Source organism: Pomacea canaliculata, linkage group LG12 (assembly GCF_003073045.1).
Source record: "Pomacea canaliculata isolate SZHN2017 linkage group LG12, ASM307304v1, whole genome shotgun sequence".
NCBI lineage: Eukaryota > Metazoa > Mollusca > Gastropoda > Architaenioglossa > Ampullariidae > Pomacea > Pomacea canaliculata.
The window spans coordinates 22,860,530-22,876,912 of record NC_037601.1 but is presented as its reverse complement, the minus strand read 5'-3'; the positions used below and the strand labels follow the sequence as shown (position 1 = coordinate 22,876,912).

The 16,383-nt window shown below is 35.2% G+C and overlaps 1 protein-coding gene across 1 annotated transcript; it reads left to right on the top strand.

Moving 5' to 3' along the window:
• The first annotated feature begins 1,374 nt into the window (after positions 1-1,374).
• On the top strand, positions 1,375-16,069 carry LOC112576861 (protein LCHN-like). Its single transcript, XM_025259669.1, is given in 10 exon segments — positions 1,375-1,951; positions 1,954-2,001; positions 3,588-3,687; positions 5,021-5,179; positions 5,956-6,118; positions 6,888-7,026; positions 7,527-7,652; positions 8,238-8,388; positions 10,314-10,382; positions 10,924-16,069. Coding segments are annotated over 10 exon segments (1,323 nt in total). The 5' UTR covers positions 1,375-1,782; the 3' UTR covers positions 11,123-16,069.
• The last annotated feature ends 314 nt before the right edge of the window (positions 16,070-16,383 follow it).

Below are 16,383 nucleotides of genomic sequence, written 5' to 3'. Positions count from 1 at the left end.
GGATGTGCTTGTTTTTCTGTATGAGCCCAAAATTATGTTGGCAAAGTAGACCAAAAAATATATAACTTTTTGCCCATGACTTCAAGAAGTAAACAACAAAGCCACACATAAGTGATCTTTGCTGCAAGGAAACGAAACTTTGAACGTGTATAGATGCTGGGTGTTCTGATTCTATTTACTCTGAGCTTAGAACAGAAGCATAAATATTACAAAGACAGGCTAGTAACAGTGGGTGAAATTTGTTACTTTTAGTGCTGCTCTTGGGTAAACATTTGACCAAGAAACCTATACATCATTGTAAAGGAGAAAGTTTGAACCTTGTAATGAAAATCACCTTCCCTGGCAAAGCAACGATCATGCCCAAAGGGTTAATGTGGTGTGAGTGCACTTGAATAATTTTGTACGTTTGGACAAATAGAAGTATCTATTCCTCCTGAGGGTCTGAATACACTTATGGACGATGAAGTTAATGCTGGAAATTTTTTGTTGTTGTCATATGGCCCATGAGATAAGCATGTATTGGGTTTTCTTTATGCTGCTCTCAAAGAGAAAGTTGCAATTGCACCATTGCAGGCAGGACCAAGATTTACAAGGTGCAAACATTTTAAACGGAATCATCTGTATTGAAACAATTGATGCCCATTCACAAAATACAATGGTAATTGAATAGAACGCTCAAAGATTTTATGTGGTGGTTGCAAAAGACTTTAAAGGCACATCTATAAAAAATTCAGCTTGATTGCTTGGTCAGAGGCTTCGCGAGATTGCACTGGATGTATTGAGAGAAAGGATTTGAGGTAATGCAGATTGTAATGGGCAGATAATGTAGCAGTGCATCAGGTTACTACCAAGAAGCTCCAATCTATGTGGATGTGGGATGTCTATATTTTGCTTGCTGATAACAGAAAAAATATTGGCATTGACGAGCAAGTCCCCGAGGAGGCTGCTCAGAATCTTACTGGAACCATGAAGGAAAATTTGGTGATGTCTGGAAATATATTTTTATTATTTCTGTTCCATAATTCTCTTAGCAATATGTGCAAAGTAAAGGGTATGATAACAAGTGGACGAGGCGGATCAAGGGAGATCACATTAAACCGCTGCATTTTTCTTCTCACCATGAACTAATACTACTAAAAATTTAGAGGTCTGACTGCTAAATGCAGATTCCATTTAGAACTGAAACTCTCTTTCGGCTAACACACTGCAAATTCGAATGGTTTCAAAAACTAGGTAACATCGACAATTTATAGATCTCTTGCAGTTTTAATGGGAAAAAATATGCATGTGAAAATTTAAGCCACGAGGCTTAGGCAGTCCCAACAACTACTTGAAATTTTCGTAGCCGATACCTGGCTGATATCACGAATATCCCAATACACGTCCATGCTGATATTCCGAAGTTGCTTTAAAACAGACTCTCCATAACAGAACCTCCCATCGTAGTCCGTGAAGGATATGAAAAAAAGGGACCAGAGAAAGATGCGAGAGAAACCAGACACGTTTGAAACGGGAGGGTAAATGAAAAAGCTCATGACAAACGTCAGCCGAAGATTAAAAGCACTCATCCGTTGGACAGTAGCAGGGACATTGAAGACTATCATCGTTCATCATTTGTGATACATTTTGTGTATCGGATTTTCCTGTGCTGGTACCAGCTTACAGTGATGAAAAAAGTACTTATAAAAGCCTGTTGCCTATGATAGCATTTTTTACACGAACTTTTAAAAAAGTTGGGTATTGGTAAGTTAAGGGAAGCTACTCTCACTTGACCAGCGCGAAATGGCGACAGACGAACAGCCGCTGCTGAAAGACAATGATTATGATGAATTTCATGTCAGTAGACGGAGGGTATATCAAAGCAGTAATCTAGGTCTTGACACAGAAAATGATAGAGGAGATTTAAATCGAATAACCATCAGGAGAAGTTTCAGCGCATCTTCCCTTGGGGAAATGATCTAATCGTGGCTATATTTGTTGTGGCTTTCGACACGAGATCTGGTAATACTTCTCTCTTTTTTTGGCGCGGGGGCGGGGAGGCGAGTTAAATCACATCACATTCTTTCATTGACGTATAATTAAAGCAATTTGATTTTGACTAGAAAAAGCACACTTATAGTTCGATTTTATTTTTCATTCATTCAGTCAATTCACTTGAAAATGATTATGAGTGCTGAACAATGTAGTACGAGTAGTTTAAGGACAGGCAGTTGTTGATTAGGCCTTGCGGAATTACTGCCCCCTCTAAGAGACAATTTGGGCCTGAATGTCTTATTAATTATCAAAGCTATAAAAGAGATTTATACATTTTGGAATGTGACTTCCAAGAGTAACACATCAGCAGGCACAGGAAAAAAAAAAAGAAAAAGTCCATAAAGTTGACATTAAAAATGTGGAAGTGAAATAAAAAAAAAATTGATCCATAACCACAGGTTATTCCACTTCAAAAAAAAAAAAAAAATTGTACAGAGGGAAGGTATACTGTGTTTTTTAGTGCAAATCATTTTTCAGAAGGAAAGCAAAGGTAAATATTTGGACCAAGGCTGCTTTATGATTTTATTACCAATGTTTAATAGGTATACAATATGTGCAGTGCTCAGAGAGACCATCTACAATAAGTGAAATCATCAAACATTTATCTGCAAATCAAGGAGAAGATAGCTGGAAGTGACTTATAATAGCTCAATAAGAAACTTAAAAAAATACTTGCTGTCATTATTTTGTATTTATATAAAAGACTTCAATGTATTAGACATTTGTTATGCCTATAATTGAACTTTAATTTTGTTCCTTACATTAAGATATCATCACTTATGGCAAGAAAGATTGCAATTGGAATGGAAGTTATCACCATTAGGAATAGATACAGTAATGCAGACCTGGGCAAAGGCCGGCCCGCCTCCCGTCTCTGGCTGGCCCGCCTGCCAGTATATATACTATATATACAGTATTGGGTAAAACTGAGTTAACTATATTAGTCCTGCCCTCTAAAACCATCCCAATTTCTCATGCGGCCCCTTGGGAAAATTAATTGCCCACCTCTGCAGTAATGGATGTGACTACATAGCATGCTTCTTGAAAGAGATGTAGCTGACTTTTGCGGGGGGTGGGGGGGAACCATTCTAATTCTTTATGGCTAAATGTAAGTGAAACTGCCTGCAAAAACAGATAGATTTGCATCCTGGTTTTTTTTAAATTGTGTATTCATGGGTATCTTAGTGCAACCACATCTTTCTCATCTGTCTTGTTCAGCAGCAGAGAGAGTAACAAATTTATTTCAATGATATTCTGTTAGTCAGTTAAGTGAGAGAAAAAAAATCAAAATCAGATATTCAGTGATAAAGAAAGTTTCGCTCCAATTGTAGCTTTGTTGACATAATACGTAACTGGATATTTTATTATATCAAAATCTGATAGCCAGTTTATGATGTACATCCTGTTTATGTTATTTTTGGATTAGATCAGTTTTTAAACTTGACTTAATTTGGTGATGATGGTTTTATTGTTTTGAAGAGCATTATTTTTAAATATTAAGAATTTTTTGTGTGCATATAACTGATTTTAATTTTGTTGCTTGGAATGTTTAGGGAATATGATCGAATGGTGCATGCCAGAAGATACAGATTTAGATGGAGTTGAGTTCAAATCCATGCCTAGTGGGTCACACACACTAGAGCGAGATTTTGTGTAAGTACATAGGGAAGAAGGTGTGGTGTGGTGTAGTGTGAGTGATTTGTCTCATTTTATTGTCTGATAAAGAACAAGAATATTGGACAAGGTAGTGTAATCATTGCTATTGAACTTCTTTATGGCTATAAAAAGGAGTAAATTGCCAAATGTGTCTCAATGCCTCAAGTAAGGGCTATGCATGTGATTTAGAAATTGAAGTCACAGCCAACAGAAGAACTGGTATGTTGAAGTGTGGACTGACAAGCACAGATATGCACTGACAAGAAAGCACTGCTCCAACTACCATGCAAAAGTTCAGGCTTTTGCTGTCAGGAACTCATTGCAAACATCTACACCACACAGACAAACATGCTGACACAATAAACAGCTCAACATCTGCACGTGGGCTTCTCGTCTGTAAAAACTTGGCTTTGTGCTTTTCTGACTTCAGTAATTTTGTGTTCTCTCTTTTTATATAATTATGTTTATATTTTTTTTTATTCTAAGCCATGACCTGCATGATATAAAAAACATTGATAACCAAAGAATACTACAACTCCTTCTTGTCTTATTTCAAAGTACTACAGTAAATAATCCACTCAGTCACTCCTTAAACAACATTCAGTACTGTCTCTTATCTACTAGGCCTGCTAAACCAGGCTGAAGGCTTTGGTCTGTAATATTATATTAACTAACTTATGCATGAGTCCTCTTCACCCCCTACCCCAGGGTTAGCTCACATAAGTCAAAATTCTGGCATTTACTGAGCATTTTTGTTGAATGTGAGGGTGGAACACTCTTTCTGCCTAGAGTAATTACAAAAAGAAAGCCACTTTTCACAAATGATTCCAAGTTGGCTGCCAGGTCTTGGCTGGGTAGCTGTCACAGGTGGGGAAACATGTTCCCCACTTTCCGCAACTGATGTCATGGTGCTAGCACCCCTTGGTAACCTTTCGTAACTTGGTACGGAGATACTTCTCCCATAATTTCTAAAAACTCTTTCTACATCTAGTCTCTTTACATAAATCACTCTTTTCATTCATGCATCTTCCATATTTTGAAACCGAGTATTTAACAATTTCCTGATCCCAAAAATGTACCAAGCATTAAAAGCCTTTTCTTTGTTTTGCACTTTTTAAAAATGGTGAATTCATGTTTTGTCAGCTATGGGTGACCACAGTATTACAGAAACAAATGTCTCTTCAGTAGCTAAAAAAAGTTGTGATTTTTTGGGGGGAAATGTTAGGAAATGTGTGAAAAAGGTTAAAAAACACTGTAGTTTTTAATAAATAAGATCAAAGTCATTTTATGAAATTTGCATTGCAGATGTTACTGTATTTTCTTATGACAGGTATTTTCGCAAAGACAACTTGTATGGACTTTCCTGTTTTGAAAATATGCCAGTTGAAAGTGAAATTGAACGAGGGGCACGAATGAAGTCTGTGGGCATCCTGTCATATTCTTACACCAACCTCTACAGACACATGCAGTTTCTAGAGATGCAAGTCAGGTATGTTTTGTATACTCAATGTTTCAGCTGGTACTGGAGCATTTAGTACTGATACTCTGCCACTGTTTCTTTAGGTCTCGTGTTTGGCAGATGATGGAAGGACACTTTTAAACAAATGGATAAAATATGATAAAAAAATTAACGATTGCTATCTGAGAGCAGTGGACATGAGCATTAATAACTGTGGTAATTCACATTTGTTAGTAGTTAAGATGTAAGGAAGGTTATTTCACTTGTCACTCTTTTTCAAATAAGACTTTGATTCAAGGATAGTTTAGCATGTATACAGTTTGTAAGAAAAATATATATATATTAAAAATACATTCATGTAGGAAGTGAGAAGAAAGGGGAGACATGAAATGTGCAATGTATCAACAGTTTTGAAATTATGTTAATAATCACTTCAATAATTTCATGCCACTCATTTCTTTTTTTCTGCCTCAAATGCTGCTTTTTCACTAAGTTCACCTGTTATTTATCCTCTTCCCTAAAATATTTTCACCAAACTGCTGTGCAGGTATTTTGATTCAAGTTAGAGCACTCTAAATTACTGTCTGAAATTTATGTGCAAGATGATCGTAGTATTTGCAATCAGGTTGACGACTAAATGCATTTATGCCCACCCTGTGTCACTGCATTATGAAATATTAATAACTTTTATAATGTATGTACTATGAAGGGGTAGTTTATTTTCTAGGGTTTGACAAAATCCTTTTTTGTAAATGTGTGAACTTATGTCTTTTTGCATTAGAAGTACATTTCATATACCATTTCAGACATCAGTTGGAGATTCCTGGAAAGTATACTCAACTAATTGCTTTTTACAATGACAAGAAGGGCGAGTTTCCACTGAACGTATCTCACTCCAATGCTGCACACATCCCTTCTCCTCTCTCAACACCTTCCACACCTAGCATTGAGCTGCTTCCTGAAATGAAGGTGTGTGTTTTATAAGAAATGCTAGTGCTTTATTAATGGTACATTTGAATGGATGATGACGACTGAATAACACAATGACAACCAGTAGATTAAGTGTGGGAGCATTGCAGAAAAGAGGAGAATCACAGACGTAGGAAAATGGAGCCATAAGACATTCTGTATTATTCTGTTTTCAACCATTTTGCTATATACATCTACAAAAAGCTATAAAATCCATTTTTACGCTGGAATTACGGTAACAATGTACAGTAACATTATCATGTTACTCTCAGCTCTTGTTCTTGTTATTTGGTTCCTCTTTGTGTTTTTCTGTATTTGATTTTATTCTTCGTTTAGTACTGTTGTTTATTCTTTTATAGCTCATATGTTATTTGTTTGTTATCCTGTCCCTCATATGCTGTATATGTTTTGTTCTTGTTCTAAAGGGCTAAAAGTATGGTCCTTAGGAGTGTGGTATGCGCTTTACAAATTTTGCATTTATTATTATTAATTAAACCTGGAAAGGATAGAATGATAATATTTATAAGAATGGGATGTACCTGTTATAGCACATTAAATAGAGCAAACCAAGAGAATGTGGTACAGATCTGCATGGTGAAATCAGTATTAGCAAATACTTGCCTCTCAATATGCACAAGACACCTCTTATGTATGAAGCTAGGATATAACCATAGAAGGTAGTGAGTGATTATAATGAATCATACCGTCTTAAATGCATTTGACCCTAAAGAACCTGATATATATATATCTCACAACTTTGTTTTTTCAGATAACACACCCTGCAGGCTGCTTTGCACAGTTTATAAAATTCTTTGGAGAGCATGTGTTCACGTTATGGAAATTTGCTTTGCTGCAACGGCGAATAATTTTCTTCTCTCCTCCACCAATTGGTGTTGTTTGTTATAGAGGTTAGCTAATTTAAGAGCTTTTACATTACAAAGTGGTAAAACTCTGTGCAAATTTGAAAAAAAAAAAACTAATGGGATAAGACATAAATTTTAATTTATTTCCTCAGAAATTAACATTTTTCAAATTAGCATGAACATAAAATAAACCTTTTGACAAAGAATATACATCAATGTTTGAAACTTGAAATTTATATTTTCTTTCAGTGGCGCACAGAGCGTCATTTGAACATAACAGTTTTGTGATCTATGTTCGTCCTTTGATAATTTGTCAACAGTTTTTTTTTTAAAAAATTTGATTTTGACCTCACTTTTGGAATATGTTCCAAATCAGTGCAGGCTTTTTAATTGTAATTTTTAGTCATGGCTATATGTAATTGATGTTTATTTATAATAATAATACAGTTGAGCTATCAAGGCTTTGGTTTGATATTTTTTCCCCCCTTGATCTCATTTGGATTAGAAGTTATTTTATTGTGTTGCTTTTCATGGGAATGTTGCAGTGTACTGTGCTTGCTGTTTGGCCAGTCACAGAGTACAAGGTCTTGGAACACGAGAATTAAGACCACATTTCTATGTCAGTGTTGCGGACATTGAGGCATTGGAGAATGAGATTTCTTATGTTGCATGTAAGTGATGTATTTCACATCAGTAAGGGCAATCAAGATATTGCATAAACCCCCTAATTGCCAGTCGCGTTTATTTAATCTTCAGAAATGTTATGCTAGCCCTATTCTTAATAGCTTAAAGAATTTGGACCTTACAGGAGTTGTAATTTGCACAATTAGATGTGAAAGAAATAATCCAAAGCCACTTCCTTGAATCTTGAACATTTGTCTGGAATTTGCCTCTACTTAACTTTGACTTGCTCTAGTAGTGATGGGGAAATTTATCCTGTCTTTACTTACCTTGACTTCTGTCATGCATATACTTTTGGCTTTTCTGCTAAGTTCAGTTGTCTTTTAAATGTGCTTCTGCAGGTGAGAAAGGTGTATGCCAGTCTTCACAAAAGGGCATATTTCTGCACTAAAATACCAAAGAAAGAGAGCAATGCAAATGTAAAAACAATCAAGAAATAGTTCACAAGATCATCTGTGATAAAAAAAATGCAATCAACTGTATATATACTAATAGAACATTAATAACAAGTGTAAACTACACACAGACAGTTGCTCTTGACAGATATTTATTGATGTGTTTTGTATCTTTTACAGGTACTACAGAAAAGATATTTGAATCAAAAATCCAGTTATATGATATTTATGTAGACAATCAAAATGTCTTCTCTTCATCGCATGCTTTAAAAGACTTGCTAAAAATCACAGATGCTGACAGAGAAAAATTGGCCAAACTCAACAACCAAAGGTGATCATTAGTATTTTTTCATGGAAAGTGTTTTTTATGCATGTTGATGATAAGGGAGAATTATCAGATTGATAGATCAGAATATTCACTCAGTTTAATTTTATGTTAAATTTATGATGACTCCATAGTTATTATTAAGTACATGTAGTTTATTTTCTTGCCGATGTAGAGGGCCGTGTTGAAACAATAGGTGGGTGATGAGTGATCGCGGATTGGGGGGAAAACGGATGACAGGCCGCCTTGATTGACGGACAAGGTCATGGCCCCGGGGTCGGGGGCGAGGTTAGTGAGATAGCGCAGTCACCACTTCACAGGTGTGGGTGTTAATTGAAAGACCGGTACACTCGGCTGTGCGAACACTGTTTTGTTTTCTTTGCCACCAACGGGACCCTGTTGAATGAAAGAATTAGACTGAGTGTCCCGGCAGTCAGAGGTTGATGTGGCTGACCGTAGGGTCGCACACCTGCTGACAGTTCCTGCCTTTTGTTTGCGTGTTGGACTGTTGTGGTCACTGTTCAACCCCCCACCACTCGGTTACACCAATGTATTGTTAGTCAGGATTTTAAGATGTGTCATGTAACACATTTTAAATTGGTGCAAAATTGAGCTAGATCATGGTGAGGGTAACATTTTTAAAGAATCTAAAAATCTATTGAAGATTTCTCAGGAAAGAAATTTTAAAATGTTAAGAAATTTGTATGAATGATATTTATGGCTCCCAAGTGTTGGTCTGTAACACAAGCTGTGTGGCCATCAATAATAATGAGCATTTATATATTGCTTAGAGCGCTCTACAAATACAACTACAAACAGGCCAATTCTAAAGAAACTTATACCCTAACATGCATACACACCTATACTCATATAACAGATACACAAATACAGACACACTTTATGCCTGCCCATGGTCAGGATATGGAAGGATAAAGTGTAACTGATTTTGAAAAAAAAAAGTACCTCTTAAGTTTGTTAAAAATCAGTGTGATGAAGGCTGACAGGTAATGTGTTCGGAGTTGAGGGGGCTTGATAGCAAGAAGATACGTCTGTCCATGGGTCTTTTTCTTAGTGGGACTTGAAAAAATCTGCTGTCAGAAGATGAAAGGAGTAGTAGTAAGAAAGTATAGTAGATGGGAGTGAGTTTGGAGAGGTATCAAAGATGGGTACCAGAAATAGTGGAATAAGTTTATAGACTGCCAGCCAGCAAAGACAGCAAATGATAGGTGTTATATCTCCAGATCTAGATGATATGCAGGTAAGATGAACAACTTTATTCTGGATCCTTTGAAGTCTGTCAAGAAGATACTTGGGAATGCCAGCCAAAAGGGAATTACAATAGTTGATCCTCAAGAAGACAAAGCACAAACTAGAACTTTGGTTGCTTCACTTGAGATAACAATGAAGGGAACTAATCCTATGAAGATCCAGGTAAGCAATCCTGCAGACATGAGAAATATGCTGATGGAAAGTCTAACTCTGATCAAGAGTGACACCTAAACTGCCAAGAGAAGCAGAGAAAGTTGAGTTGTTTATGGTAAGAGAATGAGGAAGAGAAGGATGACCAAAACATCTCTTGGGACAAGGCGGTAGCAGTTCAGTCTTGTCATCATTCAGTTGTATTCTTTTCTGTATCGTTCAGGTTTTTATGTCAGCTGTGCCTTCCTGTGTCCATGCCTTCAGACCAGGAAGCTTAGCAAGAGGAGCTAACTGATAAAGCTTTTTATCATTAGCAAAACTCACACATGACATGGCATGGCAAGATATGAGTTAGTTAAGACAAAGAAGTATACAGCACAAAATGTATTGGCCCAAGACAGATTATTTCATTTATCTGTTTCCATATTATCAATATGTATACATATAGCTGAGAGTTGAATACAAGTTTTTAAATCACGTTTTGGAGATATTTTTCTTTCCTTTCTTTTCAGAAATCAATTTTTGTTTAACATGGATGAACTTGGAGAAGATATTTTAAATGAAGAAGAAGTTATTGTATCGTAAGTATAGAGACCTGCATATTTCAGTTGTCTTACATTTTCCCCCAGTCATCTACAGAGTGGTTATCTCATTACATCTAAACGGAAATATTATAGTTTATGTTTCACATACATAGCTATTATTGCAATTTTTATTGTTTTATTAATTTTTGTAAATCTACTTACAATGAAATTTTATGAACTTTTCAAAAATCAAACCTTTATTTATCAGCAAAGAAATGTGTTACGAATTTTGATTTTTGTTTGTGACAGTTTTGTTCCTTTGTCAGTACTTCATAACAAACCATGTTAGTATCTCTTTGAAAATTAGGCAGACCATAGATGCGAAGAATATTTGCACAAAAAGTTATCCATACCTTCTGGATGCTTGCATATGTATATGCACATGTGTGTTCTTATGTAATGCCTATTGGTTGAAATTCAGTCTATCCAGGATTTTTCACTTGGTCTCAGTATTTATTATACTGGCTAGATTTTTGTTCTTTTCATTTCAAGAGGATTGTTTCTATTTGTCAGTTTCCTTTCCTTCCTGTGTGGATAGATTCTTCATGGAGCTGAATGAACGGCTGTTTCAAACCTTGCTGGACATTTCCATGTCTCCGGATCGCCAGCTGACATCTGACCATATGAAGGCCATTGGTCTTGACCCTGTGGGTGACCGTACTTTCCTGATGGAGCTAGTGGAGCACTATGGTATAGATGTTGTTTTAATGGTGGACAACCCATGTTGCCCTAAATGAAGTGGGCAGGGTGTATACTTTGGTTTTGTGGAGAACTGAAGTGAAAAAGTGTGTGAGCTTATGTACAGGAGTGTAAGCTGTGGCAGTTGGAAGTCTGTAAAGCAGTGATAGAATAATAAAATAGAAAAGGAGCTTGTATCTTGCCACCAAATTTTGGCAAAGAAAGGAACCACAAAAAGAAGAGATACTTTAGAAAATGATTTGATTGAACTTACAATTTGGAGAAACTGATATACTACATAAATACTACATGACGTGAAGGTTTACTTTTATTTTCGTCCTTAGTGTTTCTGGACTTTTTTTATTGCCGTGATTTGCTTTGTATATACATGTAAGTTATAAGAAAGTTATATGCAAGTTACATTAGCCCTTTGGTGAAGTATGAGTTGTGCTAAGATTAGGCTGGACACAGGATACATTTTTGAGGAAGAGTGACCCCTCGAAAGATTTGCCCTACAAAGTACGAGACCGCAGGTGTTGACCACTTGTGCCTAGGTGTAAAAAGTTATTTAACACCTTTGTGTCCTGCGATTAAGGGGTTTCATGCAGATACAAAGAAAACTGATAATTTTTATTTTTAAAGAATCTTCTTAAGTCTGTAAAATTGTCAGGTTATCTGAAAAGAGGAGGCTTTGTAGCCTGATGGTTAGTGTGCTTGTTTTTAAAGCAGAATGTTTCATTTAAGTGACCACTCGGTATGTGACTGGAAAACTTTCCACATAGACGTGATGAGCATGTTATTTATCAGGGAAAGAAAAAGGCAGCGGAAGTAGAAATTTTGATTTTGGCTTCCATATCATGCAACAGATGGTGAACCACTTGCATTTTATTAATTATGTAGTCACTTTCCTTTATTTTTATTAGTTTTTGTCTATAAATAAAAGTTTGTCTATCTCATGAATAGCTACAAATAAATATTTCATTTATAGTACAATAAAAGTTTTCCATGTCTTAAATAGGTCACTATATCTGTGATAACTGGATTGATTGTGGGATTTTTTTTTGTTTATAACTAAATAGTATGTTTGTATAGGATGTCAGAAGATATTTTGTCAAGATGTAACTAGACCACCCACCTCAGTAATATCCAGTCGTATGCATTCCTTATCAGAGGATAACTGTCTCATGGGTGCTAGGTCCATTTGTTCATACAATGTACTTTTATTTCCTTAGGTTTAACAAAATATAAAACAGCTAACTTATTTTTGTTCCACAGAGCATATTTGTTTTAGTCCTTGCACACCCCTGTTTACTCAGTTTATAGAACAGTTTATAAAAATATTGAAACATGTAGCAAGACTGTGTCTTTTCTGATATAAGGTTTAATGATTTTATATGTATTTTAACCCTTAGAATGTTTGTGCCAAGCGTCAGCTTGTTGTTCATCTTTCAGAAATATTTAATTTGTGATAAATCAAACTCTGGTTTTTTGTTCATCAGTATGCATGAAATAAATGGTTAGCTAGAAGTCATAAAAATGCAGGCTTTTTTCACGTTGCTTAAGATCCCTAGACTGCTTCATCTTGGTTTAATTTAAAGTGTTTCTTACATAAGCTATCAAAAATGTTGTAACCTTCAAATAAATAACATCAAGTTTTGTCTAATAATCACGTTATGGAAATCTTTAGTTACATAAACAATCACTATTGCTGTACTTCATTGTCAGTCCATAATAATGTTTTTTTAGTGGATATTTATATTATCCTGATGAAATATAGAACTATAAACATTTACTGATAATCTTTTGTGTTTAAGGCCATGGGCACAATGACACAGCTTCTGTGTTGCAATACATTTTTAGATGTATTAGTATGATGAGATCTAAGTCATGGAACCTTAACTGTAATATCAGATTTTGCATTTGCAGAATATGATTTTGTGTATATCTGTGGTAAATCAAATTACTTTTCAGTCTTTAGGTATTAGTTACTGGCAGATTGAAAAAATGTGTAAGTTCTTACCATAACAGAACTGAGGAATTGTTTGTCAGATTCAAAGACTAAATTTGTTAAAATCCTGATCTGCAGGTGGAATTTTGCATACACTTACCTCTTAATTTGCAATTATTTTTGTGTACCTGTGATCTGTGTGATTAGATTGCATTATTAACATTTTTAGGGCATTATTAAGGCATTGAAAGAAGCACCAGAAGCATCTCATTGCTTTGCAAAACAACCCTTGTTACACAAACCTGTCAACCTTTTAGCATGCATTGAAATTCACAGTTCCTAAACGGCACAGTTAGTTTATATAATCTCAGCTTGAAATTGTGGATTTGTTTTGTAAGGAGCAGAGGTACATGTCTGTCATCATCTTAACAGATTAAGTAAAGATAGCAGAGTCAATGGATTAGATAGATAAATCTGTGAACTTGAGAGTCAAAGCAGCAAAATTAGTATTATTGTCAGTATTGTTGGAAAATTTGTAAAGTAGGATAAAGGATAATAGAAATAGCTCCTTGTTGTAAGAGGTTTATTAACCTGTAGAGGTTACAGGAATATCATTATTAACATTCTATTTATATCTTGTAAAAGTGAAAAGTGATTAGAGCACATGAGCGTGCATGCATGCTTGGTTTGATACCATTTGACACAGCAAACTTGCTCCAATTGACCAAGTTGTTAAATGGGTAACTGATCCTGTGTAGAGGTGTGGAGTGAATGGCAGTTAGGGAGAGATGTGCGGTCTTTAACACCTTACTCCTCCCCAATGAGTCAGAGATTATAGAGCTACCTTCAGTGTTGTAAAACTGCAGTTTGTCATTACAAAGTAATCAAAGAAAACAATACTGTGAATTGGACAAGCAGAATTGATGAAAAGGAATCGATGGGATAGAGATGTTTTCCCCACATTAATTAGTGAAGAAAGTCTAATTCCACTGCATAAATCATCATCATCATCTAGTACCAGCCAGACTTGGAGCAAGTCTGCCAGTAGGTAGAGGAATGCATTGAGACGTAGCAGCAATAAAGGTGTGCCATCGCTGCTTGACCCTGGTGAACAAAAGGTTCCTGGGAACGAACCATAGCAACAACCACAACAAATTTGTTTTGTGTTACTTGTAAGGGATTCAGAGCAGTCTCCTAAACCGTTTTGCAAAAATTATAAGGTTGCACAAACTACTTGAAACAAGATTGTATCATTTCTAGGTATCACTGGTGACTTAGCCTGTCCCTATTTGAATAATTATAAGCGTACAAAATGTGTGTGTGAAACTGTGCATGGAACAAACCGAATCATTTGATGTAAAGAATAATTGTGTTATATTGTGATTTTGTATATAGGTTAAGGTATTTATTTCTTGTAAACTTAAAAGTCTTTCACTATGATACTCTGGAACATTTGTTTCATGACAATGAACAAAACTGCATGTATTAATTTATTATGTTTAATCTCCAATGTTTTTTATTTACCATCAAGCAGAGATATTGTTAGGTAAACATTATCTGGAAATTTGACATCTGTATTTGTGTGTACTTTTACTGCATAAAGTGTTTTGTTTGCATGCATATTGAACAAGTCAATGTGAATTTTAGTTTTCCAAAGCCAAGCGGTTTAACTAAATTATTGAGTGCTTCCTCACTAAATATTGCTGCAGCTGCAGCTTCTTTTCTTTACTGACAGTTTCATCCTTTGTTAAAGGTATTCTTTGACCAGACTGTACAGATGTACAGTAGTTCTGATTATATTCTCACATTTTAGCGACTGACTTGAGTTAGATACCTTGGTGACACCTATCCAACATTTAGCAGAGGGATAGGATTGTATATGCTATAAACACTCTGAACTGTCTCTTAATGTTTTTCTCAGTGGCTATTAAATGTAAAAAATAAACCACATCAAACTTTACGAACACATTAAAAAAAATTAAGTCGTCTTCAGAAATCTTCTGGTGAAACAGTGCGTAGAAGTTGTTGCTTGCAGACCACAACATAGAGAATGTCCTGTTTATATTAGTCTGCACTTTGATCATCATTGTATTTAAAACACGTTGACAATATTAAGGTTTTTTTTCTTGATTAATATGAACGAATTGATGCAATTGAGCTGTAGCTAAGAAGACATTTGTATTAGTGAGTGTGAACTGCATAGGAAGAGTTAAAAGCACTTTGTGATTTCCTTCAGAACAAGATACTGAATTTCTATTTACTTTTTTGTTGACAAATACGGCTAGCGACACCTATCGTTACCAATTAAAAGGCCTTCCTAACCAGACCATTATAACAAATTACCAGTTTATGATTATGCAAGGTAAGTTTTTTTTATAGGACCATAATGTAAAACTTTCCCAAGCATAAATGTACGTCTGGTTAAGAAGGTAGTTAATTTTAATACCTGTCGACATAGGAATGATGATGTTTTAGGACATAAAATAGGGTGAACCTCATCTATAATTTAAGTACGGAGGGATTGTTTTCTTTATTATGTATTGATTATGCCTATTGCTTTTTTGAATATGCTAAATTAACTGTGGCATATTGTGATTTACTGTATGGTGCATATGACTGGACAAGAAGTGTTGAGATATAAAAACTTCCAGTTTATGGTTTTGTGTCATGTTTGTTAAGTGACACACTTTTACTCAACTTGCATTTTTTAGGGTGTCAAAATTGTATGTAGCTATGTAAGTCTTCAATTTGAATCTTTATATTAAAATCTGATAATGTACAGAATTTGCACTAGCTGTATTATACTTTTATGACTGTAGTTGCATCAGAGAAGTAAAGTTTTCGTTGTCAAGAGACTGTATGATGATAGTTTCAGGTGATCAAGAAATTGGTACAACACACATCTTGTCGTGCATACATGGGACACTCAAAATCCATGATATTGTTCAAGCTCCAATTGAACATTCCATTCTTGCTTCAGTCTTTATTGTCATTCTATATATAACAGGTAATAATAAATCTGCTGTTATTAAACATTTCAGTTCCTGTCTCAATCAAATCTATTTTGTTTTCTTTAACGTTTTATTTATATGCTACACTGTTTTGTGATTATGCAGATGGTTAAAAATCTTGGTATGACCATTGATACACTACTCTCACTGGAGGAACCATATAGATGCAGTGTTAGTCATTACATTGATGATTACAATAAATGATCATATAAATTATAACGACTATGGTTCAACTGAAAATGGCGTCGCAAGAAATTCAGTTTCAGAAAACAAATATGAAAATAATGTAGATTTTTGCACTTGAATAAATCTATATTTGTGTGCATGAAAAACAAGACATTCCCCAAAATAAACCCTAACA